The 16036-nt window shown below is 46.0% G+C and overlaps 1 protein-coding gene across 2 annotated transcripts; it reads left to right on the top strand.

Moving 5' to 3' along the window:
* Nucleotides 1-8030: 8030 nt before the first annotated feature.
* Nucleotides 8031-15618, top strand: BMP2 (bone morphogenetic protein 2). Of its 2 annotated transcripts, XM_073339674.2 has the most exons (3): nucleotides 8031-9058; nucleotides 9991-10331; nucleotides 13602-15618. In XM_073339674.2, the coding sequence occupies exons 2-3, from the start codon at nucleotides 9998-10000 to the stop codon at nucleotides 14444-14446; spliced, it is 1179 nt and encodes a 392-aa protein (XP_073195775.1). In that variant the 5' UTR covers nucleotides 8031-9058; nucleotides 9991-9997; the 3' UTR covers nucleotides 14447-15618. The 2 variants fall into 2 exon arrangements, with proteins under 2 accessions (XP_073195775.1, XP_073195774.1); XM_073339673.2 differs by lacking the exon at nucleotides 8031-9058 and having other exon boundaries at nucleotides 9782-10331.
* Nucleotides 15619-16036: the final 418 nt, after the last annotated feature.

Genomic DNA, 16036 nt, shown 5'->3' with positions numbered 1-16036 from the left:
AGACAATCTGCTTAAACTGAACGTCATACTTGCCTTTATTTTATTTTAATTGCAAAACGCTATCCAGTTTCACTGCTCAGATATGCAGCTTTTAAGGCAATATGCACAGCTCTGTATTAGCCTCCATTTTATTTGACGTCAATATCTCTGCAGTGACGAAGTTATAAGCTACTGAAGTGACATAACTGTGATGCAGTCATCTCTTTTATGCAGGATAACACCCACACCTAGCTTTTTAACCATTAAGATTTATATAATTGAAAAACCCTGCTTGTTCTTGACCTTCCTGTTTGAATCCTCTACCTCTCCATAACAGTATTGTTCAAATGTCCGATTTTACACCACTGAAGTCGGTGGAAGTTTTGCCATTGACTTAAACGACAACAGGATAAAGCTGAATAGTATTGGGATAAAGCAAGTATTTGGCCCCAAATAATGTCTACCTCTGGTACACTACTTTTTATCAGTAGATCTCCATCCACTTTACGAAAGAGGTCAGTATGATTATCCCCATTTTATAGATGGGGAATCCAAAGAACAGAGAAGGGAACTGATTTGCCCCATATCTTCCAACAGGCCAGTGGTGCAGCTGAGAGTGGAACTCTGGTCTCCAAGCCAGCACACTATCCAATGAGCCATATAGCCTCCCACAATAAATGATATTCGTTATTTATTTAACACATTGTTATGCCTAAAAATCAGTCATGACTCCATTGTGCTAAGGGCTGTAAAAATATATGAAACAGCTGGAAATGCGTTTTTGTTGTTGCAAATTTCAAAATTTTGCTGAAATTTACAATTTTGAAATTTCAGGGGGAAAATATAGAGGAGGGGGTGAAGTTTATGTGAAAATGTTCATTTCCCCCTCTGGCCTTTTTGGCGTGTGTGTGTGTGTGTGTGTGTGTGTGTGTGTGAGAGTTGTTTTTTTTTTGTTTTCTGAGCAGCCCTATAAATGATAATCACAGACAATCAATCTGTCTCTTAGCGTTAATGCTGCACAAACATGTGAACTGATCACCATATTCTAGATCCTTTGCAGATGTAAATCAATTGATATTAATGGTGCTTCCCTTGGATTGAGAGCAACAGACGGCTCTGGAGACAGTGAAGTAATAAATCCATAAAACAAATATGGCCTTTAGTGTGATCTAGATCTGAATGAATCTTGGGATGGGGGGGAATGCTGCAAATGTTCATTCCAATTGTTAAATCAATTTGTGTTTGCTTTCCAGAAACACTTGTGCCCGTTGAATGGTGTCAGAAAACAAATTTCAAAGCCATATGTGTGAGAATTCCTGGAAACATAAGATTAGGACGGAAGACAGTCAAGGTCTGGAGTTTTATACCAATGCATTTCTCAGTCCCTGAGTTGCAGTCTACTTTATTCAGTTTGCAATTTTGCAGTACTGCACAATCACCGAATCAGTTTCTCTAACAATGTCATTTTCAGCTGAAAGGTTTGTTTGCTCCATACATAAGGCCTATTCTAGTTACAGATTTGTTCTTGTGTGCAGCATGGGCTCCTTTTTGTTACTTCCTTGTTGAAATGATCAGTTGAAAACAACATAAAGAGCAGAGATATCAACGTGGAAAAAGACAAAGAACACCGAATGGAATCACACCCAGTGATCCATCCCTGCTCATGGAAACACTTAAGCATGTGACTAATTTTAGGCACGTGCTAAAGTCCCATTGATTTAACTGCCTTGATGAAAAGGGACAGATTTAAGCACATGCTTAAATGCTTTGATGAATTGGGTCGAAGTCATTGCTCTGCATTCCACCTGTAGCTTCACTAAGCGTAGAAAGGGGCTCTTCTTGAACCCACAGACTCAATAAATGCTGCAAATGTAAACAGATTGGTGATTTCAAGATCATTTTCAAAATCATTTGGTCTAAGGCAATACCTACAAGGAAAAACTTTGATGGTAAATGGACCTTGAAATCTCCATTCTACCCCAGGAATACAGAAATTAAAGTACTATTGCTTATAAAACACTGAATACAATTTTACATGTCATTTTGCTCTTTCTTTGATGCTCGTAAGTTTTGTAGTGCAAAGAGAGAGGGAAAGGTTCATGTGATAATATTGTCACCGTTCTGTTGTCTGTCACTAGCAATGTAGACATTATGGAAATGTACAAAACACTGTCGTCTGCATGACGTTTCTTAATACAATTCTGATTTCCTTACAGCTATGATGGAAAGGAAGTCAAGATTTCATTCATGAAAGTGAAAGATGATATTAAAGAAAGCAACAACTTTGAAGAGATGCCAGACATCAGCCAAGGTGGAAAAGAATTACATGGAATTACTGTCATTGAAAACAACTCACCTCATAAGTAGCCTCCTGAGTGGGAATCTACCCTCTTTCTTTAAGGGAACAGAAGACAGGTGGGCCAGAACACACAATTGGTAGAACTTAAACAAACCATCAAGAGCAAACATGTCTTTAAGGCTCATTATTAAGTGAGATTGTAGGAAATGTCCGCACATCAAATCCACACCGATGCAAACAGGAAGAAGAGTTTAGAAAGAGAGAAAGTTCAGGATGGTCTTGACTAATTATGAAGCCAAAACAGCACTCACACCTTTAAATCATTTTCTGAAACAGCCCCCTCCCCTATGTGATATTACTTACATTTTCCATATTTTATCATAGATTTCCCCCCCCCCCCTACATTTTAAACTGAGGGGTTTGGGGGAGCACGGTTGTGACAGCTCAGTCTGGGAACTTAAAATCCAGATGGCTTCTTTCTGGCTTGTGCATCATCACCAGTATAAAGATTCGCCAGGCCAAACGCTGTCCTCATTTACACCTGTGCAACCCCTTTTGCATTAAATTATGCCCTCACTTACACCTGTGCAACTCTTTCTCTCCACTGACAACTGTGAAGGCGTAACTTGAGGATCGTTGGGTTGCATAGGTGTCCTTGCAAGTCAGACTGCGTTAATAGTTATGTTGATGAGGCATGAAGCAGAAATGATTGCAGAAGCAATACCCTACACACAGCTCTATTTGGGGCTGAAGGATATAGCCAGAACTTCGATAGCTGAGTCCTCCTTTGACAAAGTCAGCTGCAGGGATACAGACACCTCTCTGAACAAACTCTTCACGAGCTTCAAATCAGTGTATTTCAGATGAGAACACCTTCCTACATCTATTAAACAGCTAGCTGCCACTTTACCATTGATCAGCAGAGGATCTGCTATGGGGCAAGAAAATATGCACCGTCCTGTATGCCTTACCTGTTTCATATGAGAAATCTGAACTGATACAAGTATCTCTGCTTCAGTTCTGATATGCCAGTCTGTTCAGATTCCCACGTCCGATGTAGAAGTTAGAAGGAAGAGGGGGACTAGGCATTCAGAGCTAGATTTCCTGGGGGAGCAATTGGGGGGAGGGTATAATGAACTCCCCTTTCACATCTAGGCACTTGAACAAACAAATAGTAGGAGAGAGTCCCTGCCCCCAAGAGCTTTGGCCCAGATACCCAAAGGTATTTAGGTACCTCACGCCCATTGAAATCAATAGCTTTGAGGATCTGGGCTTTCCATTCTGAACAGATAAGAGACAAAGGATGGGAAGGGAAACATCTCTCCATTAACTCCAAGGCTTTTATGGCCTTAACATCAGAAGGATCCATGGACCTATTTATATTTAAAATCAGAAATAGGCAACAAACCTATAGGAACCTCTTGACATGTTAAATCAGGTCAGAGTTTATCCAGGCCTTTTGAACAACTGTAGACACATTTCTCTCTACTATGGCTCATTATCCTAATATAGCAACCATATGTAGATAAAGTAAAGCTGGGCATTCAGTACCACCCATGCTCCAGGCGCAGGGACTAAGTGTTAAGGCAAGAAATGACTTTTTCCTGGCGTGGCCCACTGCAGATTGAACTGGAATCGCAATTAAACGTTGAAGTGCTCATTTAATGTCAGTGATGTGTAAACTACATTGCTATTGTTATTTTAGTGCTGATTTACATAATTGGAGTGCCCTGAAGTCACACTGCATGCATCTTAAATTCAAGCTAAAGAGCTCCAGGAAGTCATAAAATTAAACATGATCTGGGATGGAGTGCTGAAGGAAAAGTCCCTAAGCTGTCACCCTTTCTAGGGCTTGAATGTCAGCCTGGGCCACCACTCCTGCCCATGCAATGAAGAGGAATCAAAGTAGAAATCAGAGCTTGGCAAGTCTCGGGACTTGTTGTCTTCATAGGAAACTTTTATCAGTTACCTCATTATCTCAGGTTTCAGAGTAGCGGCCGTGTTAGTCTGTATTCGCAAAAAGAAAAGGAGGACTTGTGGCACCTTAGAGACTAACCAATTAATTAACCAATTAATTGGTTAGTCTCTAAGGTGCCACAAGTCCTCCTTTTCTCATTATCTCAGTGTAATTAAAGTGCTATAGTTATACTGGCATAACTCCGCATTTGGACACTCTTGCTCTGGAATAAGAGTGGCTTTTTCGGGGTTGGCTTAAAGCCTTTCCAAAGCAACTAAAACTAAACCAAAGAAGGCTGCTGTTTTACCAGAGGAAGAGTGTCTCCATGGGGAATGATACCAGTGTAACTAGAGCCATTTAAATCCACACCTTAGCTCATACGGGTGTAACTTTCCTATATAGACAAGCCCTAAACTGTGCAAAATGGGCCACTCAGAATGTGGAAATGACCATGAAACTGTCTCCTGGGGCTTTAAATTCTCCACACATTGATTTGATCTGTGAAATCCCATCAGTCTTTTGCAAGGCCCCTCACCCACCCATCCTGGGCGGTGCTCCGAGGAAGAGGCACAACATGGCAAGGGATTCTGGCTAGTTCAAGTGAGAGCCTATGGTAGGACCTGGACAGTTGATCCTTTGTATCGTCATTTCTGTTGCATTTGTACCTACAGGCATCAACTTTGACCAGGGCCCCAGTGTGCTAGGCACTGTATATGCATATAATAAGGGACAGTCTCTGCTAGGAAGAGCTCATGATCCAAGTAGGACAAAGGGTAGAGAAAAGGAAATGTTAGTATCCCTATTCTACAGGGAGCCACGTCACAAAGAGATTAAGGCCCAGAAGTTAGGAGCCTAAAGACTTACCTACTGTCACACAAGGAGTGTGTGGAAGAGCTGGGACCTGAAGCCAGGTCCCTTGAGTCTCAGTGAGTCCAAGATATATCACCCTTACTGAATCTATTCACCTTGACATGAACTAGATCAGGCACAGTAGAGCCAGCCCCTTCTTCCATGTCATGTTCTGAACTCGTCTCTGAAAACAGCTTCAGCAAACTGGAGTAGCCGTGGCCATACATTATCAACTGCCACATCAAAGGGTTTCGCAGCATCACACGCCAGCACCAGCTCTAGGATGGACGGGGACTAGTCGTGGAAATGGGCAATCAGGCCGCGAAGCCTATAGACCGGCACCCTGCTTCTGCTGAGTAGGACACAGAGAGAGGCTCAGTGGTAAAGCCAATCCAAAAAGGTTTTCTAAGGAGGAGTTGCATATCCAGAGAGTTCTGACATATGTCCACCACTGGAGGGCAGACATATCTTAAAAACGTTCAGGGCTGTCAGCAAAGCAGCCCTGAATTCCCAAGAACTAGGGGCTGAACCTAGAAAGTCAAATGCATATAAAATGGTGCTTCCCAAAGGATAAAAGGAGCTTTCTCGGGAATCTGATGCTTTTCTTTCAGTCGGGCCAGCACATGATTTCCAGCTCCCCAGGCTACTTATCTGTGTGACACGCAAGGTGCGAGTGGCAAACGTTTTAGCAGGAAGCTCCACTCCCCTTCTGTTACTACTGATCCAACTAGATGCTAGAGTTTAACAAAGAGGGGGCTATGTCACTCTGAGTCTCATATCTCTGCTCAAGCCTGGGGACACAGAGTCATAGGCGTGGCCAAGGTTGGCCTGTAAGATGGGTACATTTCAGGCAGTGTGCTTTGAAGGAATGAAGAAGTCAAGGTGCCTCTGGGAAAAGGAACTGATCTGAGTCTAGGGGAACATTTCTGGAGGTGCTCCAGGACAAGAAAGCAGCACAATGAGCTTGATACCTACTTAAAAAGCCCCACATGTTCTTGGTTGTGGAGTCATCCCTCTGAAATCTTTTGAATATGAAAGGTCTTACCCATGGGAGATTCTACAAGCAGGAGATATGAACCCCCCTTCATTTCAGGGGTGCATATGGGAACTCGACCGAGTTTTTCCTTGCTGGCATGACAGCAGCAGTTAGTTTTCCTCTCCAAGAGCCAAACACATCCACTGCAATCTAAACAGGTTTTTAAAAAGTGAGAAATGAGCTTTCGGTTATCTGTGCAAGGTTCAAAAGATGGCTGAGGTTTGCTCTAGATTTGACCGGGGCTGCTATATTGTGTTAGACATTTTAACATTAGACAGAGTACATGTAGATGCATTAGACACAGTGCATCCGATGAAGTGAGCTGTAGCTCACGAAAGCTTATACTCAAATAAATGGGTTAGTCTCTAAGGTGCCACAAGTCCTCCTTTTCTTTTTGCGAATACAGACTAACACGGCTGCTACTCTGAAAAAAGTGCCTTTAGAGTAACCATTCGGATGCTGTTTATAAGACCTTGAAGTCTTTGAACCACTTCCACAACAATGGGGCGAGGCCATTTACACCAACTGAGGACCCGGGGTCTGTTGTTTATGTCATTATGCTTTATGTTCACCCACTGAAAATCTAGTGTGTAGATTATTTTTACTTTTTCTATCGGCCTAGTTTATTTTAAAACACTCCGATTCTCCCAAAACCTTAGCTGACCTTCACACCTTAGAAGTCAGCAAACACCTAAATCCCACGACACGAAACTAATCCGATTTGTATAAGCAGAGCCCGAGACTTATTTCTCTCTTCTCTTGCAGAGGAAACGTATAATGAATGGATCATTGTTCAATACACATCTCTGATTTTCCTCTGATTTTCCACTTGTAGGCGCGCAGGCTCCAGCTAATGCGATTGTCATTCCCTAACTCCAAGGCTGTGCTCTGCCGGACGTTTTAGCCAATGCATGGATTGATCCCGATTCTCGTTTGCCCAAGGACTCGGGGAGAAGAAACTATTCCCTACAGGGCTAGATCTTGTGGCACGGGAGATCCCTAGGACTAGACTTATTAAACTTGACGCTAAACTAACAGCTACCGGCTGACAGCCTGATCCAACTCCTATTGGAGCAGCATTATCCGCTTCCCATCGGAGGCGCCTTATTTTGCAAAAAATCACGCTGCACGTTCGTTGTCTCTCATCGGGATGACTAGCTCCGATACAGGCTGGCAGGGCACCGGGCGCTGCATTTATTTATTTATTGCATGAGCAGGCCCTGGTGTCTGCAGAAATCAAACCGCGACCAGGGTGGTGGTGGAGGGGGAAAGGGGGTGGGTGGAAGGAGAGACAATGCTCAAGATTTGATTTGCAACGCAGGAAAGGTAAATCCCCCTACCAAAAATGACACGTCCGGACCCTTGATCTCGGTTTAACTTTAGCCACCAGGTTATTGGAGGATCTTTTACAAAATAAAGAAAACTCACCCGCCTCCGAACTAAGCCAGCTGGAGGCAGGTAATGCTGCAGGCTAATGGGCCCGGGCTGGTGCGACGCGTGACTCCTGAAACTACCCCTGCGCCTTCCTCCCAGAAGTTTTACAATCCTAGTGCTGCGGGTTTGGGTTTGGCTCTGGCAGCCGCGCCTCGTCCTCGCTTCCCCCCACAGCCTTCTCCTCCTTCCCAACCCGGAAAGGCTGGGAAAGCAGCGGGGTGTGTGTGTTTGAGAGAGAGAGAGAGAGAGAGAGAGAGAAAAAGCGAGGCGCCCCAACCCCGCTCCCCTTTAGGGTGGTTGCAAAGCGGAGCTGGGACCGGCCCGAGGAGGCGGCGTCCCCTTTAAAAGCCGCGAGCGCGGCGCGGCCACCGCTCGCTCCCCGGCCTCGTGATTGGCGGGGAGCCTCCAGCCCCCGGGGTCGTGACATCAGCAGCGCCACAAAAAGCCAAGCAGGCAGCCGGCCCCCTCGGCCAATTTGCCAGCGAAGGGGAAGGGCCTGGGCACCCCCCGCGCGCCGCGGGAGCAGCGCGTGCGAGGAGAGCGCGGGGGTCCCCCTAGCGCCGCCGCCGCCGCCTCCTGCCGCCGCCAGGCGCCTCGCGAAAACGGGAGCGGAGGGAAGGAAAAGTCAAAACTTCAGCTGGCGGCGGCGGCTGGACTCGTCTCGCTGCTGATGCTAAGGGCGTATTTTTTCCAAGGAGGCGGCGGCTAACTGATTTGCATATCGATCTTCCCCCCCCCCTCCTTTCTCCCCCCGCCCCCCCCCCCCCGGCGCGCGCACACGAAGCCACCACGCTTGTGGATCGCTGCTTTGCCCAGGGAGAGCCCCCCCCCCCCCCGTCCCCTGGCTCAGACTCGCCTCCCGCCTCCCGCCGCCGCCTTCTCAACCCGCCGCCTCCCGCTGGCCGTCCGAGGCGGACGGCGCTTCTGCCTCCTGCCCCGCCGCTGTCAGGGGAGCGACAGCCAGGGATGCTGCAGGAACGCCCCGGAGTCCCCGCCGCGGACGCGAGCCCCCCTCCCCGCCGCTGCGGCTCGCAGGTAGCGCCCGGGCCGTCGCCGAGCCCGCTGCCCGGAGATGACTCCCAGGAGGCGCGATGGGCTGCCGCGGGGGCGTTAGAGCGCTGAAAGGAAGCGGGCGCCGAGCCCAGCAGCCGCCCAGTGTCTCCCAGGGCAGGGACGCCGGTGGCTTTGGCTAAGGACGTAGCGGGACTATTTCCCCTCTTGCTTCTGAGAGCTTCCCCCCCCCCCAAGCCCCCCGGAGCTGCTGAACCGTGCCCGGAGAAAATAACTCTCGTCTCCCCCCCCTTCCCTCCCCACGGGGGTGCCGCATCGCAACCCCCGCACGCCGCTGGGGCGGTGCTGGCAACGGATACAAGCCCGCTACCCGGCGGGGAGCCGCCCCCCCCTCGCTCTTCCCGGGCCAGACGCTTTCTATGTGGAGCCCGTGTCCATGGACGGGCCCCGGTGCGCTGCCGCCGCTGCTTAGGCGATCGGCGGGCTCCTAAAGGTAAGCGAGGCGGCCGGGCCAGCGGCCGGGCACCTGGGCGAGCCCCGCGCGAGCCTCTGGCTTTTGCACACCTGTCCCGCCGGGGCTCCGACCGGACGCGGCTACTCCCCCTTCTCCCCACGGCGGATCGGCACATTGCAGTCCCCGCGTGCCGCCTTCCCACTCCGCCTCCGAGCAGCCCTCATGGAAGCTACTTTAGGGTGGCTGTTCACACCCCACTGATGATGTGTGTGTGTGTGGGGGGGGAAAGGGCTTTTTCTAGGGGTGACACTAGCCTGGCCATCCAGGTCCAGGCTGGCCCAGCCCTTGAGCCGCCCCCCGATCTTCTTTGTCTTGCACGCCCCCCCATCTTTCCATAGCACCCCGCAACCACCAACCTAACCCAGCTAACACCCCTCTCTGGAACCAGCTGGCCGTGGCCCTAGTGGGATCCCACCTCGACATGGAGATGGCCGGAGCGGTTCCTGTCCGCAGCCAGTCGCTGTGCGCAGAGGTGCCCTGTCTCTCTCCATCTACGGGGCTCCGCTCTGCTGTGGGCCAGGTTCTGCTGTGCAAGGGCCGGGCCCATGGGGGCGGCGGGGGGGGGGCTTTGGATCCGGCCTGGGATCAGGAGTCCCTTCGGGAGGCGGTGGAGCTGCTGCGGGTGTAACCGAGAGCGGGACGTGTGACCCGGTGTGGACAGGGCTGATCCGTTTCCACGGCCCCGAGCCGTGCCCTCGGCCTCCCTCTGCCGGGGGAGCAATAGCTGGTGTGCAGGACCGGGCCCACGGGGGGGTGTGTGTGTGTGTGTCCCGGCCCCCCCCCTCCAGGGAAGCCAGCTCTGGATCGGGCCCCGGGGCCGCGTGGGTCATGCCGGGGTGGTGGGACGGGAGTGGGCGCCCCTCGCCGGCCGCCCTGACTTGCCCCCCCGCATCCCGCCCCTCTCCGCGCAGGTTGACCATGGTGGCCGCCGTCCGCTCCCTGCTGGCGCTGCTGCTGTACCAGGTGCTGCTGGGCGGCTCGGCCGGGCTCATCCCGGAGGTGGGCCGGCGGCGCTTCAGCGACTCGGGCCGCGCCGCCCCGCAGCAGCTGCGGAGCCAGTTCGAGCTGCGCCTGCTCAACATGCTGGGGCTGAAGCGGCGGCCGAGCCCCAGCAAGAGCGCCGTGATCCCGCCCTACATGCTGGACCTCTACCGCCTGCAGGCGGGCCAGCAGCTGGGCCCCCCCGCCCTGGGCCACCAGCTGGAGAGAGCCGCCAGCCGCGCCAACACGGTCAGGAGCTTCCACCACGAAGGTAGGGGCCGGGGCTGGCTTGGCTGGGGTGGGGCGGGGGGGGGGGTCTCTCTGCTGGGCTGGGGTGGGGAGGGGGGGGTCTCTCTGCGCTGCCCCCCTGGGGATCGCCCCGCCCCAGCGGTTCTTGGGAGCTCTGGGTGCGGGTTCTGCTGCCCCTTGCCCTACAGGAGCGGGGAGAGGTGGGAGGATATGGTTTGGGGGAGAGTGTGTGTGTGTGTGGACTGGGGTGGGGGGGGCGTTGGTAGGTCCTAAGCTATGGGTCCTAAGCATGTGTTCAGTTGTCAGGAGTATTGTGTAGATGAGTGTGAGCAGGTCTTGTGTGGTTGGGGTGTGTGTGTGTGTACCATCAGCATTGGACCCCCCCAAAAAAAAGGGGGTGGGGAGAGGGGTGTGTGTGTATGTGTGTGGAAATCTTTCCAAATAGGTTTCAGAGTAACAGCCGTGTTAGTCGGTATTCGCAAAAGGAAAAGGAGGACTTGTGGCACCTTAGAGACTAACCCATTTATTTGAGCATGAGCTTTTGTGAGCTACAGCTCACTTTATGCATCCGATGAAGTGAGCTGTAGCTCACAAAAGCTTATGCTCAAATAAATGGGTTAGTCTCTAAGATGCCACAAGTCCTCCTTTTCTTTTTGCGAATAGTGAATGTTTGGCTGCTAATAAGTTTTGTTAAACTCACAAGAACGGTGTAGTCACGTTTTTTGTTTGATGGTGGTTGTTTTAAACACCCTCATCAAAGCAGTCCTTTCAATGTAATTAATGTTCTGAGGCATTTATTCCGAAAATTTCCTCCCGCTTGTCTCCCCCGAGCCCCCTTCATCCCATGTGTAGTTTTCATTTTATTTTTACAGCTTGGGTTCAAATTAAGAATTCCCACAAATAGCCTTCAAAAATAAAAGCTAAACACCAGAAAAGTCGCCCAGTTGATCTGGGTTAAGTTTTTGGAAGGTTTCTAATCCCTGGGAGAGATCAATGCAACAATCAATTGTATTGTTTGCACAATGACTTTCTTGTTTTGGGTTTGAATCTAGGATAGATTTAGTGTAGATCTAATGTAAGCCTTCAAAAAAAAAAAAGGGTTGATAAAAGCATTGCCACAGCTGGTCATTGGACTTCATGTGCACCTGAGCCTTCAGGTAACGTGGTCATCTCTTAATTAAGATGCTGAATGCATTTTAAAAGTAGGTAAAATGGGTACTTACAAGAACTGGAGTGTCTGTGGCTTAAAGTAAATATAGTAAAGTAAAGCTATTCAGTTGTTCAACAAACTTTTAGTACCAATCATCTCTCCGCTTTGTTAAACGTTTGCACATAAATCTATTTGTTGAAAGCTTTCCAGCTTTGAGAGTTTGAATCCAATTAACTAGATCACTCCTGTATAACTGGAGTTCTATATGTAGAAGTTCCAAAAACTAGTTACATTTAGCTGTTACATACAGCTAACACTCCTATCTTTGATGCTTACTAAATGCATACAAAGATGATGATCTTGACTTCCTGGATGAGTTTCTTCCTTTTTAAATTTGTCCATTTTGTAGTTAATTGGCTTTCCAGTTGTATGGCCATGGATGGACAAATAAACTTGCATAACATAGCTGAACTGGGGTATCTAATCTGACACAGATAGACTTGTACAGTTAGTGGTTTGTATGTTGCCCATCTGCTCTTCGCAAAAAAAAAAGTTTCCAGAACTTGTAAATAACTTATAGCTATTAGTCTTCAGTGGTGGCATGCTGTACTCTCACTGTAAACTTAATGAAAATACAGACTCCACATGTTATAACATGGAGCTGTGACGAAAGAAATTTTATTAGGATTTAATTAAGTTGGTATACAAAGGAAGTGGCCTAAGATCAGTCGTTATATTGTCTGATGGGAAGCCTTATAATGAGGAAGAAGATTAATGGTGAAATCTAACCTTGCACTGTGGTTTGTGCTTGTGTGTGAAAGTAAATTTCTTCATAATGAATGGGGGAAAATCCAGTGCGTGGTTCATTCATGCTAAAACATTTCTGAATGTAAAACTATACATGATTGGGGGGGGGGGGGAAGAGTCTACAAAAGTTGGAACTCTACAAAAGCACATTTTATAGCTTAAATCTGCAATTTAAGTAATCATGCAACAAATTAAAAAAAAAACCAAAAACTCAAAGCACTTGCCTTAAAACCATTGGTCAGATCTAGCTACCTGGAAATCCTGTTGACTGATGAAAAAAACAAGAGTCCATGTTTTGAGGTAGACAATTACAATACAGCTGTATATATTTATAAATTTTGGGCTGGATACAGAAACTTTGATGAATAATGCTTACTCATATAAGAAATTGAAATTAAAGTCAATGGGATTAATCACTTGAGTAAGAATTACTCACCAGAGTAATGATTTCAGCTAATAAGATGAATGAATTGTTGTCCAGCATATTTATCACCAAAGTTAAAAAACACTTTTGGAAAGGCTTATTTGTTAATACTCTTGTTTATAATTTATAGGGCTACACACATGGTCTGAGCCACAGGCAAACCCGTGCATTTCCCCCCTCAAATATCCCAAAATGTTTAGTATTTGGGGGTGGGGGAGAGAACAGGATAAACTTTAGGAAACCATTTCTCATTTGTATTGTTTAGAATGAACTCGTTTCATTGTCATAGTACCACCCCTGAGTTTCAGCAGAAAAAAAAATCAATACAAATGCCACCTTTTATGGATATTCAGACTAAAATAGTAGGGTATGCTTCATAAAATACCATCACAGATGTGGAGTTCCTAGTCTCCAATTAGGACCCAAAATCTGTATATTAAGATTTGTAAATCTAAATAGTGGAGTAATATTTTTGGAATGGAGTTTAAGGGATTGACATAAAGCCATATTTTTGAAAAAAACAGAAATGCAGTAATTACCTTAAATCCTCAATCAGTTTTAATTATTCTGATTAGACCTCCACTAACTACAGTGCTAAAGTTTTCTTGCTAATGTCCTTGAATTCCAAAGTAATGCTTCACATTTCTTACCCGTTATTATAACCACCTGGAATGCAAAGTTTACCAGAATTGGATCAAAAGGCTTGACAATGAATGAAGTATTCTTAACTTCATGCTATACATGCTTGCATAAATAAACAGAGACAAGGGAAGCAGTATTTTTTTGTAAAAGTTTCAAATCTCACATGTGGCGTTACACTGTTTAAAGTTTCCAGCCGAAGAGTAATTCACGTTTTTGCTGCTTGTTCGGTTACTGATGGTGTTTTTGTTTTCCCTCTTTGATGAACTTAGAAGCTTGGGAAGAGCTGCCAGAAGCAAGTGGGAAAACAGCACGGCGTTTCTTCTTTAATTTAACTTCCATCCCTAACGAGGAGTTTCTCACCTCGGCTGAACTTCAGATTTTTCGGGAGCAGGTGCAGGAAACCTTTGAGAACAATAGCAGCTACCATCACCGTATTAATATTTATGAAATTATAAAGCCAGCCACAGCCACTTCTAAGGACCCTGCCGCGAGACTTTTGGACACCAGGTTGGTGCATCAGAATGCAAGTAAATGGGAAAGCTTTGATGTAACACCAGCTGTAATGAGGTGGATTGCACATAGACAGCCTAATAATGGGTTTATAGTAGAGGTGGTTCACTTGGACAATGAGAGCAGTGTTTCCAAGAGGCACGTTAGGATTAGCAGGTCTTTGCATCAGGATGAAGATAGCTGGTCTCAACTCCGGCCGTTGTTAGTAACTTTCGGCCATGATGGCAAGGGACACCCTCTCCATAAAAGAGAGAAACGCCAAGCAAAACACAAACAGCGCAAACGCCACAAATCCAGTTGCAAAAGACATCCTTTGTACGTGGACTTCAATGATGTGGGGTGGAATGACTGGATTGTTGCCCCACCAGGATATGGTGCCTTTTACTGCCATGGGGAATGCCCTTTTCCATTGGCAGATCATCTAAACACAACAAACCATGCCATTGTTCAGACTTTGGTCAATTCCGTGAATTCCAAAATCCCTAAGGCTTGCTGTGTTCCAACAGAACTGAGTGCTATTTCCATGCTCTACCTTGACGAGAACGAAAAAGTTGTATTAAAGAACTATCAAGATATGGTTGTGGAGGGTTGTGGGTGCCGCTAACACAGCAAAATATATTAGAAATACAAAAAAAGCTGACACTTTAATATTTCCCAATGAAGACTTTATTTATGTAATGAAATGGAAAAAAAAATACAACTATTTTGAAAATATATTTATGTCCACAAAAAAAGTTGGGAAAACAAATATTTTAATCAGAGAATTATTCCTTTTAAAGATTTTAAATGTATTTTAGTTGTACATTTTATATGGGTTTAATCCCAGCACATGAAGTATAATGGTCAGAATCTTATTTTGTATTTATTTACTATTATAACCACTTTTTAGAAGAATAGCTAATTTGTATTTATATGTAATCAAAAGGAGAAAATATAGGGTTTGTACATAATTTTCCAAAATTGTAGCTGTTTTAATTGTGTGTATTTAAATTGAAAAGAATACATGGAAGGTTACTATGGCAAAGTGCGTAGCACATTTGCTTTCTGCTGTGCTACTGTTAAGGTCACAAGTTCAAGTCCAGAAAAAAGTGGATAATCCACTCTGCTGACTTTCAAGATTATTCTATTGTACAATTCTCAGGAATGCTGCAGGGTGGGCTGTCCAATCCATGAGAACTGGCATCCTCCTTAGGTGGAACATTTGGATAAGAACCAGACATTACTGATCTAGTATAAATACTGCTATTCCCAACTAATTTGCAGAGTGAATATAAGCAGGGCCAATAGAAATCTTAGACCTACAGAAAAGTTGAATGTTTGTCATCCTTCTCCTCTCATTTAAATCCTTATCCTGGCCAAATATTAAATAATAAAATATGATGATTTCTTTTCTTTTTTTGTGTGGTGATATATGCTAAAAAAGGAACAATTTTATTTCTACTGGCCCTTGTCTCTAACAGTTGGGAATACAATTATTTTTTTTTCTTACCTCAAATGAGAGCTCATTTTATGCGGAATGCTCTAGAGAACGAATCTTCAAACTTTACCCTAAGTACAGAAAACTATTGTTAGCTGTGGGCGCTATCTACTTTCAGCTGCTGGTTTTGCTGACTCTCGGAGTAGTTTTGTCTTTCTTTCCGGGGTCTTGTGTTTGGAAAGAATTTTCCTGCCAAATGTTAAACCGATTTCAGATAATAAATAATAGAGCTCTGACATTTCATTCTGCAAAGTCCCATCTGTAAGAGCAAATGGTTCATTCACAAAGATAAACTGTGTTTTCTGGGTTTTCTTGCTTCTTAAAGTCTTCATTTTATTTATATATATGTGTGTGTGTGTGCATATATATATATACAAAAATATTTTAAAAAGGGCAAAAACATGATTTGCAGTTGGCAAGCAAGGCGTTAATCGCAGTTCATACTTACTGAACATTTACAAGACTCTTGGTGTGGTAGTTTGCAAGTAATTTGTAGAAGATAGGAAGAGGATACAGAGGCTGGGTTCCTTGTTGCATTGGAAGCCCTGCCAAATATTAGACTAAAAAGTACCTGAGATTGGCTTCTTGCTGATGTACTGTAAATTGGACTGAAGCCAAGTGCAGAGTGAAGTCAAATTAGCCTATGGGTGGTAAGTTTGTTCTTACATTCAGAACTCTTAACTCTTAAAAGCTGTAGAATTGGCCATAGAATAATGA

This window comes from Lepidochelys kempii, chromosome 3 (assembly GCF_965140285.1).
Source record: "Lepidochelys kempii isolate rLepKem1 chromosome 3, rLepKem1.hap1, whole genome shotgun sequence".
Taxonomy (NCBI): Eukaryota; Metazoa; Chordata; order Testudines; family Cheloniidae; genus Lepidochelys; species Lepidochelys kempii.
Note: the sequence above shows the minus strand (reverse complement) of the source record. Positions and strands in the feature narration are given on the sequence as shown.

Excerpts from the sequence above, each read along its gene's own strand:
- BMP2 (XM_073339673.2), top strand. The coding sequence starts at position 9,908 with ATGCCGGGGTGGTGGGACGGGAGTGGGCGCCCCTCGCCGGCCGCCCTG. Across the intron at positions 10,332-13,601 it reads CAGGAGCTTCCACCACGAAG|AAGCTTGGGAAGAGCTGCCA; the intron begins GTAGGGGCCGGG and ends TGATGAACTTAG.